At 36.4% G+C, this 17,425-nt stretch overlaps 1 protein-coding gene across 2 annotated transcripts in view; it reads left to right on the forward strand.

Moving 5' to 3' along the window:
* Nucleotides 1-205: 205 nt before the first annotated feature.
* The window catches only part of rgs3a (regulator of G protein signaling 3a), a 110,721-nt gene continuing 93,501 nt past the window's right edge, over nt 206-17,425 (forward strand). The window contains exons 1-2 of one of the 2 annotated variants that reach the window (XM_055040464.1): nt 206-475; nt 13,957-14,024. In XM_055040464.1, the coding sequence (XP_054896439.1) occupies nt 14,010-14,024 (15 nt within the window). In that variant the 5' untranslated portion in view covers nt 206-475; nt 13,957-14,009. Of the gene's footprint in view, nt 476-12,276; nt 12,292-13,956; nt 14,025-17,425 lie in introns of those variants that run through there. The other variant, XM_055040465.1, reaches the window with a different exon arrangement.

The raw sequence follows: 17,425 nt of genomic DNA on the forward strand, positions 1-17,425 counted from the left end.
TGTGCTTGGCCACTGGAAATAAGTTTTTATCTGCCTTCAGACCAGGAGGCGGACTGACCAGGGAAGGAGGGATTAAGAGAGAGAAGGAAAAAGGGATTAGGACAGCGAATGAGGGGGAAACGGAGAGAGTAGAGTGGAGAACACGGGAGAGGAGGGAGGGGCCTGGATGAAGCCCTAACGCGTCACAGTTGCCAGAGAGCGAGATTGAGACAGAGCTCTCCAAAACCATTCACTACTGAAGCAGATCTGCCCCTACACTCAGACACACACTCACTCAACTCACACTCACTCACACACATTCACCACACACTGACACAGTGGTCTGGACAACTATTTGTTTCTTCGCAACATCTCTGAGTGCTCCCTCTTTTTTCTGCCTATGTTTCTTCCACTCGTAGTTGATGGCTGTGCTGGTTTGTGTGTTTGTGTTGGAGTCATGCTTCTCTGTGCCAGCCATAAGGGCAGCCTAGACTAGGTGAGTACCACGTTTATATTATTCTACTTGACAGTACTCACTTCACATGGTTTGAAAGTTGTATGAACAGCTGCACAGCTGTGAATTTGCAACTTGGACAGGCACATAAATTATTGAGGGCGTTATAAAAATTTGAATCTTATTAATTTTTTGTTCTCCTGCTGCTTTTTCATTTACTTTGTGTCTTTTTGCATGTGGCCAGTATTATATAAGTATGTTTTTGCAGCGCTGTGGGCATGTTGCCTGTCTGTCAGTCCTCATTTAATTTGTACTTGGTAGGCTAAATTGGTCACAATTATTTTCCACAATATATCCCTGAAGGGGTTAGCCTACCCATCGACTGGCTTATTGATTGCCTAGCATCAGTGTGACCCTTTGACACAGATATGTGCTCCTATTTCACCCCTCACAGCTCAAAGGCTCTTCTTTCTATGATACTTTCCTATCTTTTTTTTCAACATAGCACAAGTTTGGATTGCTAATATCATGGATATCATAAGATGTTCACAAACTCAGCCCAATTTACACTGCTTGGCTGAACAAGGCTAATCTGCCTCATGAAACTTTAAAATGAGTTTTATGCTTCTGTGGATGGAAGTAGGACAGGAGGATCAGATTGGACAAGACCCAGCCAGGAGGAAATAATTGCAAAGCTTGCATGTGGAGAAACTGACTTTTACTTGGGGACGTTATAAAGGCAAGTTGTCCTTCTTGCTGTTAGATCTGATCATTTGAAAAGCTGTGCAGATATTTTCTGCTGATAAGGGGAATGTGGGAAATTGCTGGATTGCCACTTTTAGAACGTGGCTAAAAAGTGAAAGCCAAATGATTTATTGTATTATTAAATGTGTTGTCTTCATCTGTCGCTTGGACAGTGCTGCCCTACTACTGTCTCATCTGGCCTCTGCGTATGTGTGTCAGTGGAGGATGCATACTCATGCATGCTCGTGTTCATTGACTGCTGGCAGAATATAAGCCATGGAGGTGCTACTGCAGGATGACATGTATTAAAGTGAAACACTCCAAAATCAATTACATTACAATGGCATCCAATAATCTAGCTTAGTGTTTCTTCCTCTTGCTTTCTGACCATTCATATTTCATCTGTCACAGTGAATATTCATATCTTCAGAATGCTCTCGAGTGTTTCCTTGTCTTGTTCATTTCACGCTTCTTGCTGATGTGTAGTTGTTGTTTACTTGTTTTTTTGTTTCCTCTTATCAAGACTGAATCCTTTGTCACATTCCCTTTCTTCTCTTTGTGTCACTGTCTGTTCTCTGACGCTCTGACAAAAGAAACTTTTTTTTACTAAACTAACAATGTGACAATTTGATAGCAGCCAAACGGTTGTGGATGTTCTGATTCAAGCAGTCTGACAATAATCTAAAGGGCTGTATTTCAGTGTCCAGCTCTACTGTGACATCATTTTACTGCTTAGTGTTTCTTACTTTGCTGTGATTGGTGGTGTGTTAGTGATATGGCACTGCTAATGTAATACACCTATTGCATTTGGCATTATTGTATTTATTCTCACTGGATAAATCAGATTTACACAAATCAGGGATTATACTTGTATTTTCATTGAAATCCTTGTTTTTTTATTTTTCTCTTTATACTTGCAACACCTTATATCTTACGAAAGGCCAGGATCTCATCGGCATCAAGTGCTAACTCTTAACAAGAAGATTGTTTTCCACATTTAATGTTTAAATGAGAAAAAATAAGATGGTACAATTTTGCTAACAAAAAAAAGAAAAAGGAAGTCTTTATATTTAAGAATTTGTAACCAGAATAAGAACCAGATTTTATTTTTTGTTTCTCAAAAGTTTACTAGGACGTCATTACAAAATTTGCTATGTGTATATAATTCTCTGCTTTTTTAAGCAACATTTGCAATTTGGAGGCTCATCTGGGTCCTGCCACCAAGCGACCCACACAGGTTTTTTGGATGTTTATTTTCCTTCTCTAACAAAACAAAATTAGAAAAGAGCTAGACCTTGAAGTTGACGGCCCGTTAAAATGACACTTGAAATATGAATGAGGCAGAACCAGCTCAGTTTGAAATTTCTTGAACTGTAGATGAACCTTGTTTTATTCAGGTTAACTGCTTCAGTGTAGGAAATTCAAAGGCACTTAGATTAATCTCAAAGCAGAAGCTGCCATATGTTCAGCACCTTATAGTCCCGTGTCTTTATTTTAATGAGCCTTCCCTCTAAGGGAAGGCTCTGAGTAGTGTGTACTACTTATTGTATTTCTGTTCAAATGGAATCTATTAAAAATCTAGTATTTTATTTGGTATTTTTCTGTAATTCAGTCGATAGTTTGCTTTTATAGGGCATTTTAACTCAACAAAATTCATTTTTACAGTCTGAACTAAAATCTTCTCACAGCACACAGATCTGAATGTAATGATATTTCTGTTCAAGTAGTTGATAAACTTGAACATGGACACCATAGTTGTGCTGTTTATTGAAATTATGGGAGTTAATCCCTCTGTCAGAGATCTGTGCCAGGTCAGAGTGTTGTCAGTGTCGGGTCAAACCTCTAGAGACAGAATTATCTTTGTGAACAAACCTGCCAGCATACCTGCACTTGATGTCGCAACAGCCTGAATGAGCAGGGAACACATGTTGTTGGCTTTGGGTGAATTGCTTTAAAATGACCTGATATGTAATTGTTTCTATCAAACACAAAATACAGTTGGTTTCTTCTTTTGATACCAAACTCATTCAGATCACTGAAGAGATCAACAGATAACTTAGAGTTTCTTGTGTTGTTTCTTAATTGGGCCATAAAAGAAAATCCTCTCAGCGCTTATCACTTTCCTCCTTTGCTTTTGTTTTTCTCGACAGGGCTTTTGTTCTAGAGATGCCATCAGAGCCCATCAGATTGACATCTGGGTAGTTTGGAAGCACTATGAAAATCCCACCCTCTGTCATAGTCTTTAAGTCTTTTATAAGTAGTTTTCATGGGTTCCAGAGCTGTCCGGCTTACCCCCTGTATGTGGGGGTTGTTGCCATGTGAGAAGAGTGATTGGTCTTCAAAAATGTTTAGGTATAGATATCAAAGTATAACATCCATGGGAAAGCCAGGACCCTGATTTTCCCAGCAAAAACATTGAATCAAGAGGTACCTAACTCTGAAACTAGGTATTAACTTTAGTCTTTGGCACCAATGTTGATATATACTAAATAAAGATGACAAGAGTTTTCTGCTGAATGTAAGAAATCAATTGGTGATAACTTCTTAACAGAACCTCTCTTCATAAATCTTAAGCTCTCCTTTTGAAACTGGACACATCATTTATGTGTAGATTCTGCAATATTCATTAAATCACTGGAACATACAAAAACAAAGAATAGGTTGATTAAGCTAAATGTAGCTTACAGTGGTAGAAAAAGAGTTTTCAAACACCAGCTTTCTTTAATTCAGCCCTGAACAATTTCTTAGAAAGTGATACTTAATACGAAATGTCTCCATATTTTAAAAGATTAATCGTTTGGCAGTCAAAATGTTATTAGTCATGCTTCTCTTTGCTTTCTTGCGCTATTGTTGCTCAGATTGTCCCTGTGTTTGGTTCAGGCTTTCTTTTGCAACAACAAGACCAAGCTGCTGAGTGTTGACAGCTAATTACACTGTAGGGCTGTAATAAAAAGGCTGCCATGTTAACTTTGCTAAACAAGACTGGAGAGACTGAAATAGAAAGGCTGAGCATGAGTGGCAGCTAAACAGAAAGGCAAGATGGGGCAATTGGTCCCAATCTTCAACCAACCTTTATATGACATTAAATCAAATCTCTTTATGCCCTTGTAGAGTATTAAATACTAACAAAGTACCAAAGTTTTATTTTTCATAGTATCACTATACATATTATACAATCCTGGAAGTACAAATATAAATTCTTGCATCTTTATGGACACAAAAAAGTATGCTTTAGATTATTGGCATAGATGGAATAACTAAATATAGATATATTTTTTTAGATTGTCATTGGTAGAATTATTTATATTATTTATTATCATAAGTTAATGCATTTCCAATAATTCCACAAATTTTTGGAAATTTTCAAAGTACTAGTTTTAGCACTTCAAGTCTCTCTTTTTTTATTACTAAAAACACAATATCCAATTTATGGATATTGGCGTTTATTATCTCAGATTGGTGGTGTCAAAAATAGGCATTTATTTTCTTATCTGCTGCATGCAAATTGTTAGATTTTAAAGTATATAAAAATTGCATTTACAGTGGGAGATGCTGTCAAAAAGTCCAAAAGGATGCATATTTTCCCTCGTATTTTAAAGAAAGACATAAACAATATAAATATTTAAAGTCATCCCAAACACACCACCTGGAAGAATATTATTTAATATGGATAAATGTGGGATGCATAAAATTAAAAAATTAAAAAACACAAAAAGGTCAATGGAGCCTTGAGGGTTATGGAAGGAAAAGTATTGTACGAAACTGTAACGATTATATTTACCTTAATTTTAAATGTACTTGTTCCAGTTTTTTAAAATTGGAACGATGTATGGTTTGAGGGTTCAATAGATTTTTAGATGAAACAGTTTTTTTTTGGCTTGCCTCCATTGTGCCAGTGGAGACAAGTGACCTGTAGTGCCATGTACGTGTGTGTGTTTTTGACCATGGCTAATGCACTTCCCTCCAAAAGGCTTAGGATGGGGGTCTGCTTATGTGTAAAAACAAGAATAGCAGAACACCCACTGGGGATTGTGGATATAAAACTGTGTCATCTGCATTTTTGCACACATTTGTTGCACATTTTTCCAACCCATTCACACTCTGCAGCCATCCATAGACACTGCCAAGCTTTTCCAGATGGCACGCTGGGCCTTTAAATCAGAAGATTATATTGAACACCATGTGATTAACTTGAATCAGGGAGATTTTACATTGACATTGGGGGAGGGGTCTTCTCATTTGCACTGGTGAACTCTTGCTATGTGTCTGTGTGCATGTTTGGGTATATGACAATGCTAGATAATTGGTTTGTGGGTTCATGAAGGTCTGACATGTCTTGCATCTGATGCTTGAACTGAAGGGTAACACTGTCTCCAGGCTCACATCCACTTGATGTGAAGCAAAGCATTTGACCCAGTGGTGCTCCCTGAGCTCTGTGCTGCTATGTGACACATCTCTTCTGTAACAGCTCATATAAAACGCATAAAAACAAAATGAACTTAAGCGAACTTGAAGCCATTTACTTAAAGCAAAAATATACACTGTGATAAATTTTAAATGTTATTCTAGCTACATCATCGTTATGCATCGTCGTTCCGTAGCAACACAACCACATTAGGCTTAATGAGTATTTAGTGTCTTTGAGACTAATCTGAGGTGGCAAATCATTTATCTCTGGTTGGAAAACGCTCCTATCAGCTTGGATTCAGACAAATAATTTTTGAGGTTAACAAGGTGTGAATTATACCTTGACATTTGAGCTGGTGCAGCACATTTTCTTTCACAGTACCATAGCAGATCTATATAGTTCAACAATGAAGACTTAATTCTATATTTCTGTAGTTCTCTGGTTTTAATGAGTTGTCTACATTCTATATAGATTGCAATTAAATATATTCAAAGGGTCTAAAAGGGGGGGAAAAAATCTGTGCAGTCAGAAGTCACTTAAAAATGACTTTCCAACAACTTGAGGAAGACAAATGTAACAAAAGAGTAGATCTGCACATGGTGCTGAATTTAAAATGCAATCCTCATGACAAACAGGGTAACATTACAAACATAAAGCTTTTACATGACCTTTGTTTCTCACTAATTATAGGAGGGATCTAACAACTTAGATTGCAAACTAGTCTCAACTTATACCACAAGTCAGATGTAGATGAAAATATGCATTACCAACTACAAACAAAACCTTTGCTGTTGTTGTACCTAGAAGCCAAGTTATTTTGAAAATAATGAGTCTGATCTTGAGTAAAAGGGACTTGCTGGACTTTTATTGGCTCTTGGCTTATTTATTTTAGTCCTACTAGGTTTTCTCTTTAGCGTTGACACAAGATCTGCCGTTTAACAACCATTTACCTGGGTGACTAAAAGGCTGTCCTAACTAAGTTCACATTTCTTTCAGGTTAATAAAACCCCCACTAAAGTCAACCTTTGATTGAGAGCTTTCAATTGTCAATTAAATAAACGAAATAGCGCTTTATGCTGCTCCCACATCAAAAACTTTGAGGAAGCTTGACAGGAACTGCCACATCTGCTCGCTAACATTAATTAGCAAAACTGTATCTTGAGCCAAAAGCGAGGGAGATTAGCAATGATCCTCAGGCTCTTTAGGTGGTTTAATTGGGAAGCTTTGAAGAGAAAACCTGAAAGTGGTCGAACTTGAACAATTATTTACGCATTTGCTTTAGCTTTAATCAACTACAGTTTCCAACAAGAGCATACTTTAATGCCACATAAGTCTTTTGTTTGTTTCATGTTCAGTTATTTTAATGAAAATTATTAAAATTTAATGATTCATACATAATATTTTATATTTTTATTTCATGTATGTTTTCTGAGAGCCAGTTCAACATGAAAACTTACCAGTGTTATTACTGGTAAGTTTTCACTCTTGCACAGGCCCAAAGCATGACCAATCAGGTAATTTGCTTAGAAAATGGATGCTTATTATTTGCAATCATTTCTGCACCCCTTTAAGAAACATTAACAATATTATCTTTAACAATCCAAATAGGTTCTCATTTCTTAATTTCCTCTTTTCGTCTGAATTTGTTTCTTTTTTTCATGAAACATAAGTTAAGACACATAAGTTGCTATAAAAAAAACAACCTAAAATCGGTGCAAAAGCAATTAAAATTTAAATAAAACAAATCGGTGGGATGAATTGCAAGGATCCTGTGGTGCCACCGGAAGGTCTGTGCAAATGCACAGGGACATCTCAGAAATTGTGTTTATGCAAGTGCTCCACAGCTGAATTAGTCTCCTAAATAATTTCTTCAGGTTGTGCTCTGCCAAAAATTGTACAATGTTTAACACAAATCGCAAACTTGTTTTTCCCAAGTTCAGTACAAACTTCTCTGGGCTTCAACAACTCTATTTTGATTTCCATTCTTCTTGTCATTTAATATTTGTAAGTACATTTAAAGTGCAGAAATTACTACATTTTTGCCATCTTCTCCTACATGAGCATTAATTATTACTGCTTATGAGCTGCTTAAGAAGTTTCGGGGATTCAGACCCTTTCCGAGGCTCTTAAATGTCCTTATTTTGACTTTGTTTCAGAGCTTTAAAAGTTTGAGCTTCACAGAGCTGGCTGGGGTTTTAAACAACACAAGACAAAAACAAAGCTCTTGTTTTAGCATAGGAAGTTGTCTATTTTTCTGGATAATAATTCTATCTTATTTCCTAATAACTGGAAGTGACAAAGATATTGAGAAGAATTTGGACAAGCCATTTGAAACTTTTCACCTTATTATTATTTATACAGTTATTTTATGCATAATTTTCTCAGGATTTACTTATTTCCTAATTTTCCACAGTTGTCATCTGCAGACAATATTCATCCATAAAGTTATGCCCACTGAAAGGTGATCCTGAATAATAGTTTTTATTTATTCATTTATATTTTTTACACTTTACTTCTTGGAATATGAAATTGAGTGTTTCATACTCGCTATGCGTCAGTTTCTTACCCAGCAGAGGAGATTTTTTTTACCCTGACCACCTCATCCCACATCAGTGTCTGACCTCACAATTGCACTTCTAGTAAAAAGTTTTTATAAACACTCCTAAACCTTGTAAAAACCCTTTCTGGAAGAGTTGAAGCTGCAAATGGAGGCACAACATCATGATAAACGCTGTCAATCAGGAATGTGATATCACCAAAGTTAATATGTGTGTGAAAGGAATTAAGCAAATCATTTTAGCATTATATTGTAAGTACCAGCTAGAGTTGTTTTTTAGGAGTTTTTGTTCAGGAGTCTGATAATCAACTGGTTGAAATTCAGAACAAGAGCCAATTAAATCACATAAATCACAAATTGGCCTTGCATTTTTTCGCTGAGAAAACTTGGGTCCCCGCACCTATAGGTTCCCAACACACACCCACGCACACCTACACACACACACACGCCTACACACCCCCACACACACACGCACATGCACACACACACACACACATGGGAAAACCTTTGGTTTACAGACTCAACTGCGACTTCTCAGCAGGATGTCGGTAAGATCATCTAAAGTTGCTAAGGGGATTGCTTAACAAAGCAAAAAAATGTCTGAGATGCTCAAATTCCACAGATAGAGAGGAGGTCTATTCTTACAAACTAGGTAACAGACAAAATGGCACACTATCTCATGTTCTTAGCCATGCCTTTTCTGATCAGAGCTCTTTTATATATAAGGCTTATTAAATAGTGTGTGGTTATATATTTCTTTTCTGGCACATTTGATACATAATCCTTATTGGATCATCCTTTTTAGTTTAACTGAAATATTATTGTGCAACACTTTGACTGAGTGCCCAGCTGATATTATCTATGTTCTGTTCCGGCAGGAAGGGAAATGTGTTGCCTCCACTGTATGTATGACCAGCATGAAGTGAATTGCATCCTGAAATTAAGAGTTTGACTTACTCAAGAGAGGCAAAAACAGAACACAAATAATTTTGGTTTGTTTGGATGTATCTGGTGTTCTTGGGACAGACTCCGGCTTATTTATCTGACCTCCTCCAGCTTTCAAATCATTTTGATGACTTGCTTTAAGCAGTGCTAAGGCCTAGGCAGGTCTACAGGAGTCATCCAGCCTTCGGAGTTGCAGTTCCTAAAGTGTGAGGTCAAACAGACTCTAATGTGTCAATGTAGTGGCTTTAAATATACTATAAAAGTTGTTTTAGAGTTCTGTTTTCTATTTTTGTATACTTTGCTCTATTTTTTAGACTCTGTTATATAATAATAATAATAATAATAATAAAAATCACACATGTGAATAACAAATAATGAATAATACATTGGAACTCAAACTTTACTGGCATAAATACTTTGTTGGTGATGTTAATATATCTCAACTAAAAGCAATGCATATGACTCCAGGATAAAACAACTCTCCATTAAACAGTCAGAATTCAGAATTAGAATTCATTTTTACTGTCATTGTGCACAACAATAGAAATTCTACAAGTCATATAATTAAATAAAAACAATAATAACTATGCAATATGTCATAATAAATATGTATGTTTAACATTTAAAGCAAGAACAGTTTGCATATTTGGAAAACTATGCTTGAAATGAACAAAATTATAACTTTTTCATGACTTCATTCATTCATTTTCAGTTTGATCATATTTTGTGCTAATTTATATTACCATAGTTTTTGTTGTTTTTCCTTGATTTTTATGCAAATCTATTGTGGAAGCTATATCTAAAAGTGATAATGGGTATTTTTGGCATGAAGTTACATTTTTTTCTTCTGCATAGCAATACAATAGTGACATTGATTATTCAGTAAGTCAGAACATAGTCCCAGTGTTTTTTTTTTTTTTGTGAAACAATGAAGACAACTATTATAGCTCATTGAAAAGGTTTAGTTTTTTTCTTTTGAAGAGCTTTTCATAGAATGCATAATTTTAAATACTTTATAGTTACAGTAAGAGGAAATTAAGAAATATAAGATTATTTTGGATATGCTTCACTTCATAATATTAGCTAAAGGTTTCACTGTCATTAAAGGTTTGAAATGTTGAGTTAGCAAAAAGAACAAACTCAGCAGGGAATCTCTGTGAAGTATGAAGTTCAAAGAGGACATCATTATTGAAAGAGAGGCCCAAAGAGACCAATGGCAAAAAAAAAGTCCCATAGGTATACCAGTCTTTCAAGGATATAATGCATGCACCGAGGGACACCAAATAAGTCCTACTTTAAAATGCAAAGCATTAGCAAGATACTAGAAAAGAAGTAAGAACAGCTGCCATATTGCTGTTGTGTGTTACAAAGTAAATTACATCAAACCTTTTTTCCTGGCTGACCCTGTTCACCCCAAATCTTCAACTGGGCTGTTTGATTTGTGTGTTTACACTGTGGTGCTGTTTATGTGAATTATGTTTGCTGTTGCTGAGGGAATCACTCTTTCCTCTTGTGTAGCCCAATGTGCTGGAAACGGATAAGGTTTCTCAGCAAAAACGATAACGGCTGATTCTCTCGCAGCTTTTACCATTTAACTTGAGCAAAGCTAGCCAAGCCGCTGTGCAAAAATGTAACGTGACATGTTTTAAGTCCACCTTCACCACATTTTTAAATTAAATAAACAGACAATTCTTTCTGGCTTATAATTTAGTGTTGTAAAAGCAGAGCATGTGATTCTGGCAGTTTCACTCTAAAAAGTTCTTTAAGTTTAGAGGGAGCTTATCATTTTAACAGCCTTTCCATTAGATTAGGCCGGTGTGTCCCAAAGTCAGCTACTTTCCTCCTTATTAACATTTCTGGAATTGCACTATTACCGCAATGTGCACATTGCATTTACAGTAACTACTTGGACTGTAATTCATATTAGGTAATATTTCGGTACCATGCGCATTTGTTGTTCAATGCAAAAACAAAACAGTTAAAGATACATTAGTTATTTTTGTTTCCAAAATAGTAACAAACCAAACCAGAAGCAACTATTTGAGTAAAACCTTGTGACTGAGATGAAAATAATACATTTAATTTATTTTCCCAGAATCTGCATAAACTACTTCTCATCTGGGCTTTATTTGTAGATTTTTATTTTAGTGCATAATAATATGTATCAATTCAAGAAATTGTGGACTTCTTTTCATCATTTAGATATTTTTTTCAGTAACCTCAAACATTATAAATAACTACTTCATTCAGACTATTGATTTGTGGTTTCAAGCCAAAATTTGTTCAGCTTCTTTTTCGATGGAACTATGATGTACTCATCTTTGTAAAAGTGTACTGCATTGAATATAAATCTGAGCATTGGGTAAACTTTTAAAAGTCTAAAAAAGTTTTAAAATATGCTGTTTGACAGTTTAAAGTATAATTGTATAGTATAAAGAAATAGGTAGTAGACAATAGAATATCCCACTAGAGATATCTTCATGGCTCTTTCCAGTTTGGCTTATAGATTTTGGTCACAAAACCTGAAGCCGTGAGATAATTGAAAGTTATGTTTTCCCTTTTGACTTTCGTCTCTTTTTATTGAGTGTTTATTTATTGACATCAGGTGTAAATAGGGGCTTGGAGTCAAGTGATTGGGCAGTACAACAAGAGAGAGCAAAGTGAAGGCCTTCTCTTTTGTTCTGGGAGATCCAAGAGTAACTGGCTTAACATCAATAGAGTGTGGAAACCTTTTGACTTATTCTGAAATCTATTTCCCTGTGTTTTTGTAGAGTCTGTCGTTTCAAAACATCTGCTCCATTTATCTGTCTTGAACTTGTCTAGTGTATACTTTTCCCACTATCCACTGTTTCTGTCTGGTATTATTCCTCTCTTCTTCCCCCTTTTTAATGTCAGTCATGCTCTGTCCTCATTGCAAGCTGCTCCACATCTTCACCCTACTGCTTGTTTCTTTGTCAGACAAAAGGCCTCTGATCTGGGCTCGACGCCAACCAGGTTAGCTTTTCTCTTTTGGTGCATCCCCAGGCGGTTTGAGATTAACGTGTGACTTAATCTCTCTTTCACGGCCTTTATAGATGAATTCAACAATGGGCTGTCAGGAGTGTCTGAAGAGGAGGTCAATGACTGTTTCTCTCTCTCTTTTTTTTTTTTGGTGTGAACTGTCAGTCCAGCACAGACGTGGGCACTGAGATGCTGTTTAACAAAGTAAATGAATGCTGTAAAATGTGATATTAACTATAGTGTTCAGTTCATAAAGTGAATTTGGTACATGTATTTTAAAACGTAAAAACAAAATAAGACTTAAGATCTTGTTTAAATCAAAGATGATCTAAAGGGGGAAGAAAGCGAGAATTTTGGCTTTTGCTATCTAGGGTGTAAAAATAACCTGTTTAATTTCAGTAGACAATTTTGATACTTATAGAAAACTAAATTTGGCTGAAGGAAGGAAAGAGGAAACAAATGTCTCCTATAACACTGTTATCTTTCCTCCCAATTGGCAGGAGGCATAGTTCCCAAGACTGCTAACCCAGGATGTCACTGAAAGTTAAAACATATTTTCTACTTTTTACTTTCGCAGGAAGTAGGACACATGGATGAGAAACGTAGACACTTATTCTGACAAATTTTAAACAACACTAAAGAATATTACATTTGTTTATAACTAATTTATATTTATTTTTATTTGTGGAGGAGTAAGTCAATAAAAAACACTCAGCTCAATCTAAATTCCCACCTTCTTCTTTTTGCCTACAAGCTCAGTTTACCACTGCAGCACAGCTAGCTAATATTGGAAGCTACAAAAGTATCAGATAAAAACTCAACTGAGATTATTGGTTAAAAGCTGCATTTTATTTAATCAGTTGTTTAACTTTTTTTTGCTACAATAAGGAGCCTCTGCTGACAATAATTCATATGTTGTGGCTGTGTGTTCAATAAGGCTGTCAAAAGCTAAAGTGGTTTGTAAATTGCATATCTTTTGAGAGGTGTAGTTTTTTTTTTCAAGGAAACTTTCATCAGAAGGCAAAGTATAGTACTTGCTGAAACACGTTTACGACACAGATTCACACATTTAACTGATCGACACCCTGTCAGAAATTATTTGAACTGAGTCGACATAATTTGAAGCATTTCACAGCTTGAGGGAAGATTGAGATAACAGTTTGAAGGAACTGTATATATGACACAAGGTCATACATTTCAAACGGAGAGCCTGTGGTTGCTGTAGAGAGACAAAAGATGGATTGGTGGCTGAGAAGCGGGAGAGGCAGAGGGAAGGTGGATCCTCCAAGGAAAAGGTGAGAGAGATACACAGATGGAAACAGGAGATTGAAATAAATTAAAAAAAGTGAGACAGGCAGATCTGTATTGTGGCCCAACACTGAATGGTCCCTTTCTGAGCAATAGCTAGAAGGACACTGAGACGTGAGTCCCTGTAACCACAGCAACTTCACAGGAGCTCTGTGACAGACGGATAATAGAGTGAGAGAGGAGATCCTTTTCTCTTCCTTACCCCTCCCTCGCTCCTTCCCTCCCTCCTACTTGTTCTCACTCCCATTCCTTCCTTTGGCAAGTTGCTGGATTCTCACATCTTTACGCAATTTTCTTTCATGCGGCTGGCCTGGTGTGTGTGTTTGTTTTAGTTTTGTTTTTTTTCTTAATTTTACCTGTAAAGTTTGAGGATCAGCCTCATGGATGCTGCTTCCAGCAACTGAAGGAATAACTCTAAGCTCTTATCTCTCTAGTCACTTTTATGGACGCTTGCAATTGTTTGAAGATAAAATTTTCCGGGAAGCTGTTTTACATTGGATCAAGGGGAAATGTGCTCTAAAGGTACTGTCTCAGCCCGTGATTCTTTTGTCTACATTTCAGAGGCTGTGCTGTCAAGCCATGGTGCTGCCCCTGAGACTGATCAGCCTGAGAATATGCAATGCTTAACAGTAAGTGCTATTTAGCGTTTTTTAGTCTATGTCCTTGTGTGATTCAGCGATTCTGCTCTCTGTGGCTGCATGTGAACGTTCTCAATATAAATGATCAAATGTGTATGAGCATAATTAATAGAGCTGTTACTGTGTTTCTCTAAAGCTACAATATTTCTCGTCAGAGATTTTTAACTTTTTCATTTTAGATTACTGCGCAAGTGCTTTGTCTTTTTATTTATTGTACATTTATGTGTGTGCACGTGAATGGATAGGCCTTTTTAAAACAAAATAGTTGACCCGTGACTTAGCATTGTGCCAAACAAAGTCATCACACAGAAACATGCCTTCAGTAAGATGGTTAGTGCACAAATTCCACGTTGCGCGTCCTTTGCAGCCGTAGCAACTAATTAAATTACTTATCTGAGCTTTTTAGCAGTGAATAGAGGATGAAGTATTTCTTTTCGAGACGAGGTTTGTCAAAAATGCTGGCTTGCATGTGAATTGCATGTGGAGAAGAAAATTGAAATAGTTCAGTCAGAAGTTATTTTGATTAGTTTTTTTTTCATGCACTCTCTTCTTCTTTATATTTTCTGTTTAAAATATTTCAAGGCATGAGATCATTAAAGAGCCTGCTTGCACATCAGTACCACAGGTGAGGCGCTGCATTAATTTAGTGAATAGTAGACAGAGAATAAAGACACCTCAAATCAAATATGAGCCATAAAAGGAAAGGAATACTTACAATAGTACAGACCTTCGTGCATAGTGAAAGAAGAGGTTTTCTATATCCATGAGCACAGTTTTTCATGTCGTGCTTTGAGAAAGTGTTCTGTAGTTTGTGTCAGATGAATGAACAAAAAAACATGTTTAGTGGACAAGAACAGCTTGAATAACAAAGAAATTTTCATGTGATTATTTAACTTTCAAGATATAGAAAGCAAATCTGGCTCTTGTTAAATTATTAAATAATTGAGAATGACCACATTTATTGGATATCTGAGTTCAATTTCACAAAATCATTGAAGCCCGTAGGATGAAGTGAGAAAAGTCAATCAATCAATCAATCAATCAATCAAGTTCTCTCTATGTATAGATAAATACTTAGGACCTGACAACCTGAAGTAGGCTGAAAGATCACAAAAGCAAAGCTTTCATGGCCAGTTCTAAAGAAAATGTTCACAATTTGTGAGCCAAGTCAGAACCATGGGACTTTACATTTACCATTTGTTTATTGTTCAACCATCTCCCTGTTTTATTCTGATTAAAACAACTCTGCAAAGAACAGTGACATAAAACTGATGCCAAGTTTCAGCTCAGTAGTTCCACCTACATTTAACCAGTTTTATATTGTACGTTTCCAATTACATAAATATGTAAATATTTTGGGTGTATTGATTTGCTATGGGTTATTTATAGTTCATTGTGTTTGCATTATTAGTTTTTTTCTTTGGTGTCCCATAATTTAGGTGCATAAAGGTAATACTTTCTGGATGCTATAATGCTATAAAGCCTGACCATAAACTTGAAGCAGAAAGTCAGAAAATAGCACAGACAGTTCAGCTTTAGTAGCTACTTAATAAAAGATGCTGAGGGACCCTTTGACCTTGCTTTGGTAAAAAAAGAAAAAGTGGGTCATAGAGACAGCTGTACCCTACGCTATGTTTATTGCTGTGGTTTGATGACCCGTACTTTAACTCTGACTAAGCACCCCTGTGAACGGTCAGTCTGTCATAAGACCAGTTGACTTCTCCCATTATCCTTGTCAGGGAGGAATGTGCCACTTTGACGAGGACCATTTGGAGAGAATAATTCAAACCATAAAGAATGTTTTGAAGAGATTTTCAACAATTCAGAAGAATGGTTGAATTAACAACTTATTCTCTGATAGAGTCAAGAGTCAAATTTAAATTATTTTCTGGTGTTACCTCAGTTAAATATATCAACAAAGGCTCACTACAGACTCAGCTGGTGCTGGTACCAATTTTGGAATAACTTTAATACTGTTTAATTTAAATTATATTAAAGTTTTAGTGATTGTGAAAACATGGCTCAAGTTAGTTACTTTAAAATTTACTGGTGCAGTCAAATGACAAAAATCCTTGTGAATCAAATTAAGTGGTTCTCATCCATTTCAGCTGTTTTCATTTCAGATCACTAGAGCATTCATTAATTTATTAAAGGGAATATTCGATAAAATAAACCCTTTTTTTGCTTCACATCGTGCTATAATGTTGTCCCCTCATCAAAACCATACCTGGAGTGTTGCCTTGATTCTTTCATGCATGTCTGAGAAATCCTGCTGGCTAGTCTGAAGGTGCCTAATGAGGGAGTTGTAGGGGAGAGGTGAGCTTTGCCATGAAGGTGGTGCTCAGTCCACCCAGGCACAGATGAATAGTTGCCCTGGGAGATCAAAGGATTTATCAAATGTCCATAAAATAATTAAGGCAACACTCCAGGTATGTCTATTATAAGGGGATAATATTAGAACTTTATTTAAAGCTCAAAAAGTCAATTTTACATAATACCATCCCTTTAAAGAGACAGAGGCCCAATTTCAAGGTGGAAATTGCAAAGTCAAAATTATTTTCAGTTTTAATTTTAAACAGTTCAGCTTCAAATGAAATCTTCTACAGGGATGGTAATTAGCCACATTTGGACTAAACCAGAGAATTGTCTAAAAAATGCCAGATACTGGAATACTAACTTTGGAGACCACTGTGGATGTTGTAGGTGACGTATGAGGAAACACTCAATTCTCACTTGGAAATTTTCACATTTGTATTTGTGAATGGTTGTTTCCTTTCTCTTTCCCCTCCCTCCCTCTCCCACTATCCGGCTGAGTCGGAGTAACATATGATTAAGCAGTTTGTGAAGCACATTCTCAGGGGAGATTTAAATCAGACAGGGGAGAGCACATTCAGACTAAATTAGGGGCGAATGGAAAACCTTTCAGTCTTTCTCCTCTTTTCACTTCAAGTTTTTTGTTGCCGTATTCTTGTTTCTTTCTAGACCACTGAACGTTTTCCCCTCTCACTGTGCAGTGCGCTCCTTCACCTCGTTGTCCTCTTTTCCCTCCCTCTGTTCCATGTCATTTCTGTCTCTGTCACCCCATGGTCATAACCCTGACAAGACAAAGAGCTCCCTGGTACCATCTGCTGCCCACTACCTAGTAACTCAGACAGTTTTCAGTGTTTGTTGGCCTTACCCATAAACCACTTTGCAGATCTGCATTTTTTTTAAACTGCAGAGTTTATTTATTTATTTGTTGCAAGCTAAACTATGCTTGAGAGGTGAATTGTGACCGTCAGAATTTGTGCCGTTCAAAAGTAATGTTGGAAATATCTCCATCTAGAAAACCCAATAACACTTATACACTGCTCCTATATTTTCCTATAACTGTACATGCAAAGAAGAAAATA

Source organism: Poeciliopsis prolifica, unplaced genomic scaffold (genome assembly GCF_027474105.1).
Source record: "Poeciliopsis prolifica strain line A6 unplaced genomic scaffold, Auburn_PproV2 SCAFFOLD015, whole genome shotgun sequence".
Classification (NCBI taxonomy): Eukaryota; Metazoa; Chordata; class Actinopteri; order Cyprinodontiformes; family Poeciliidae; genus Poeciliopsis; species Poeciliopsis prolifica.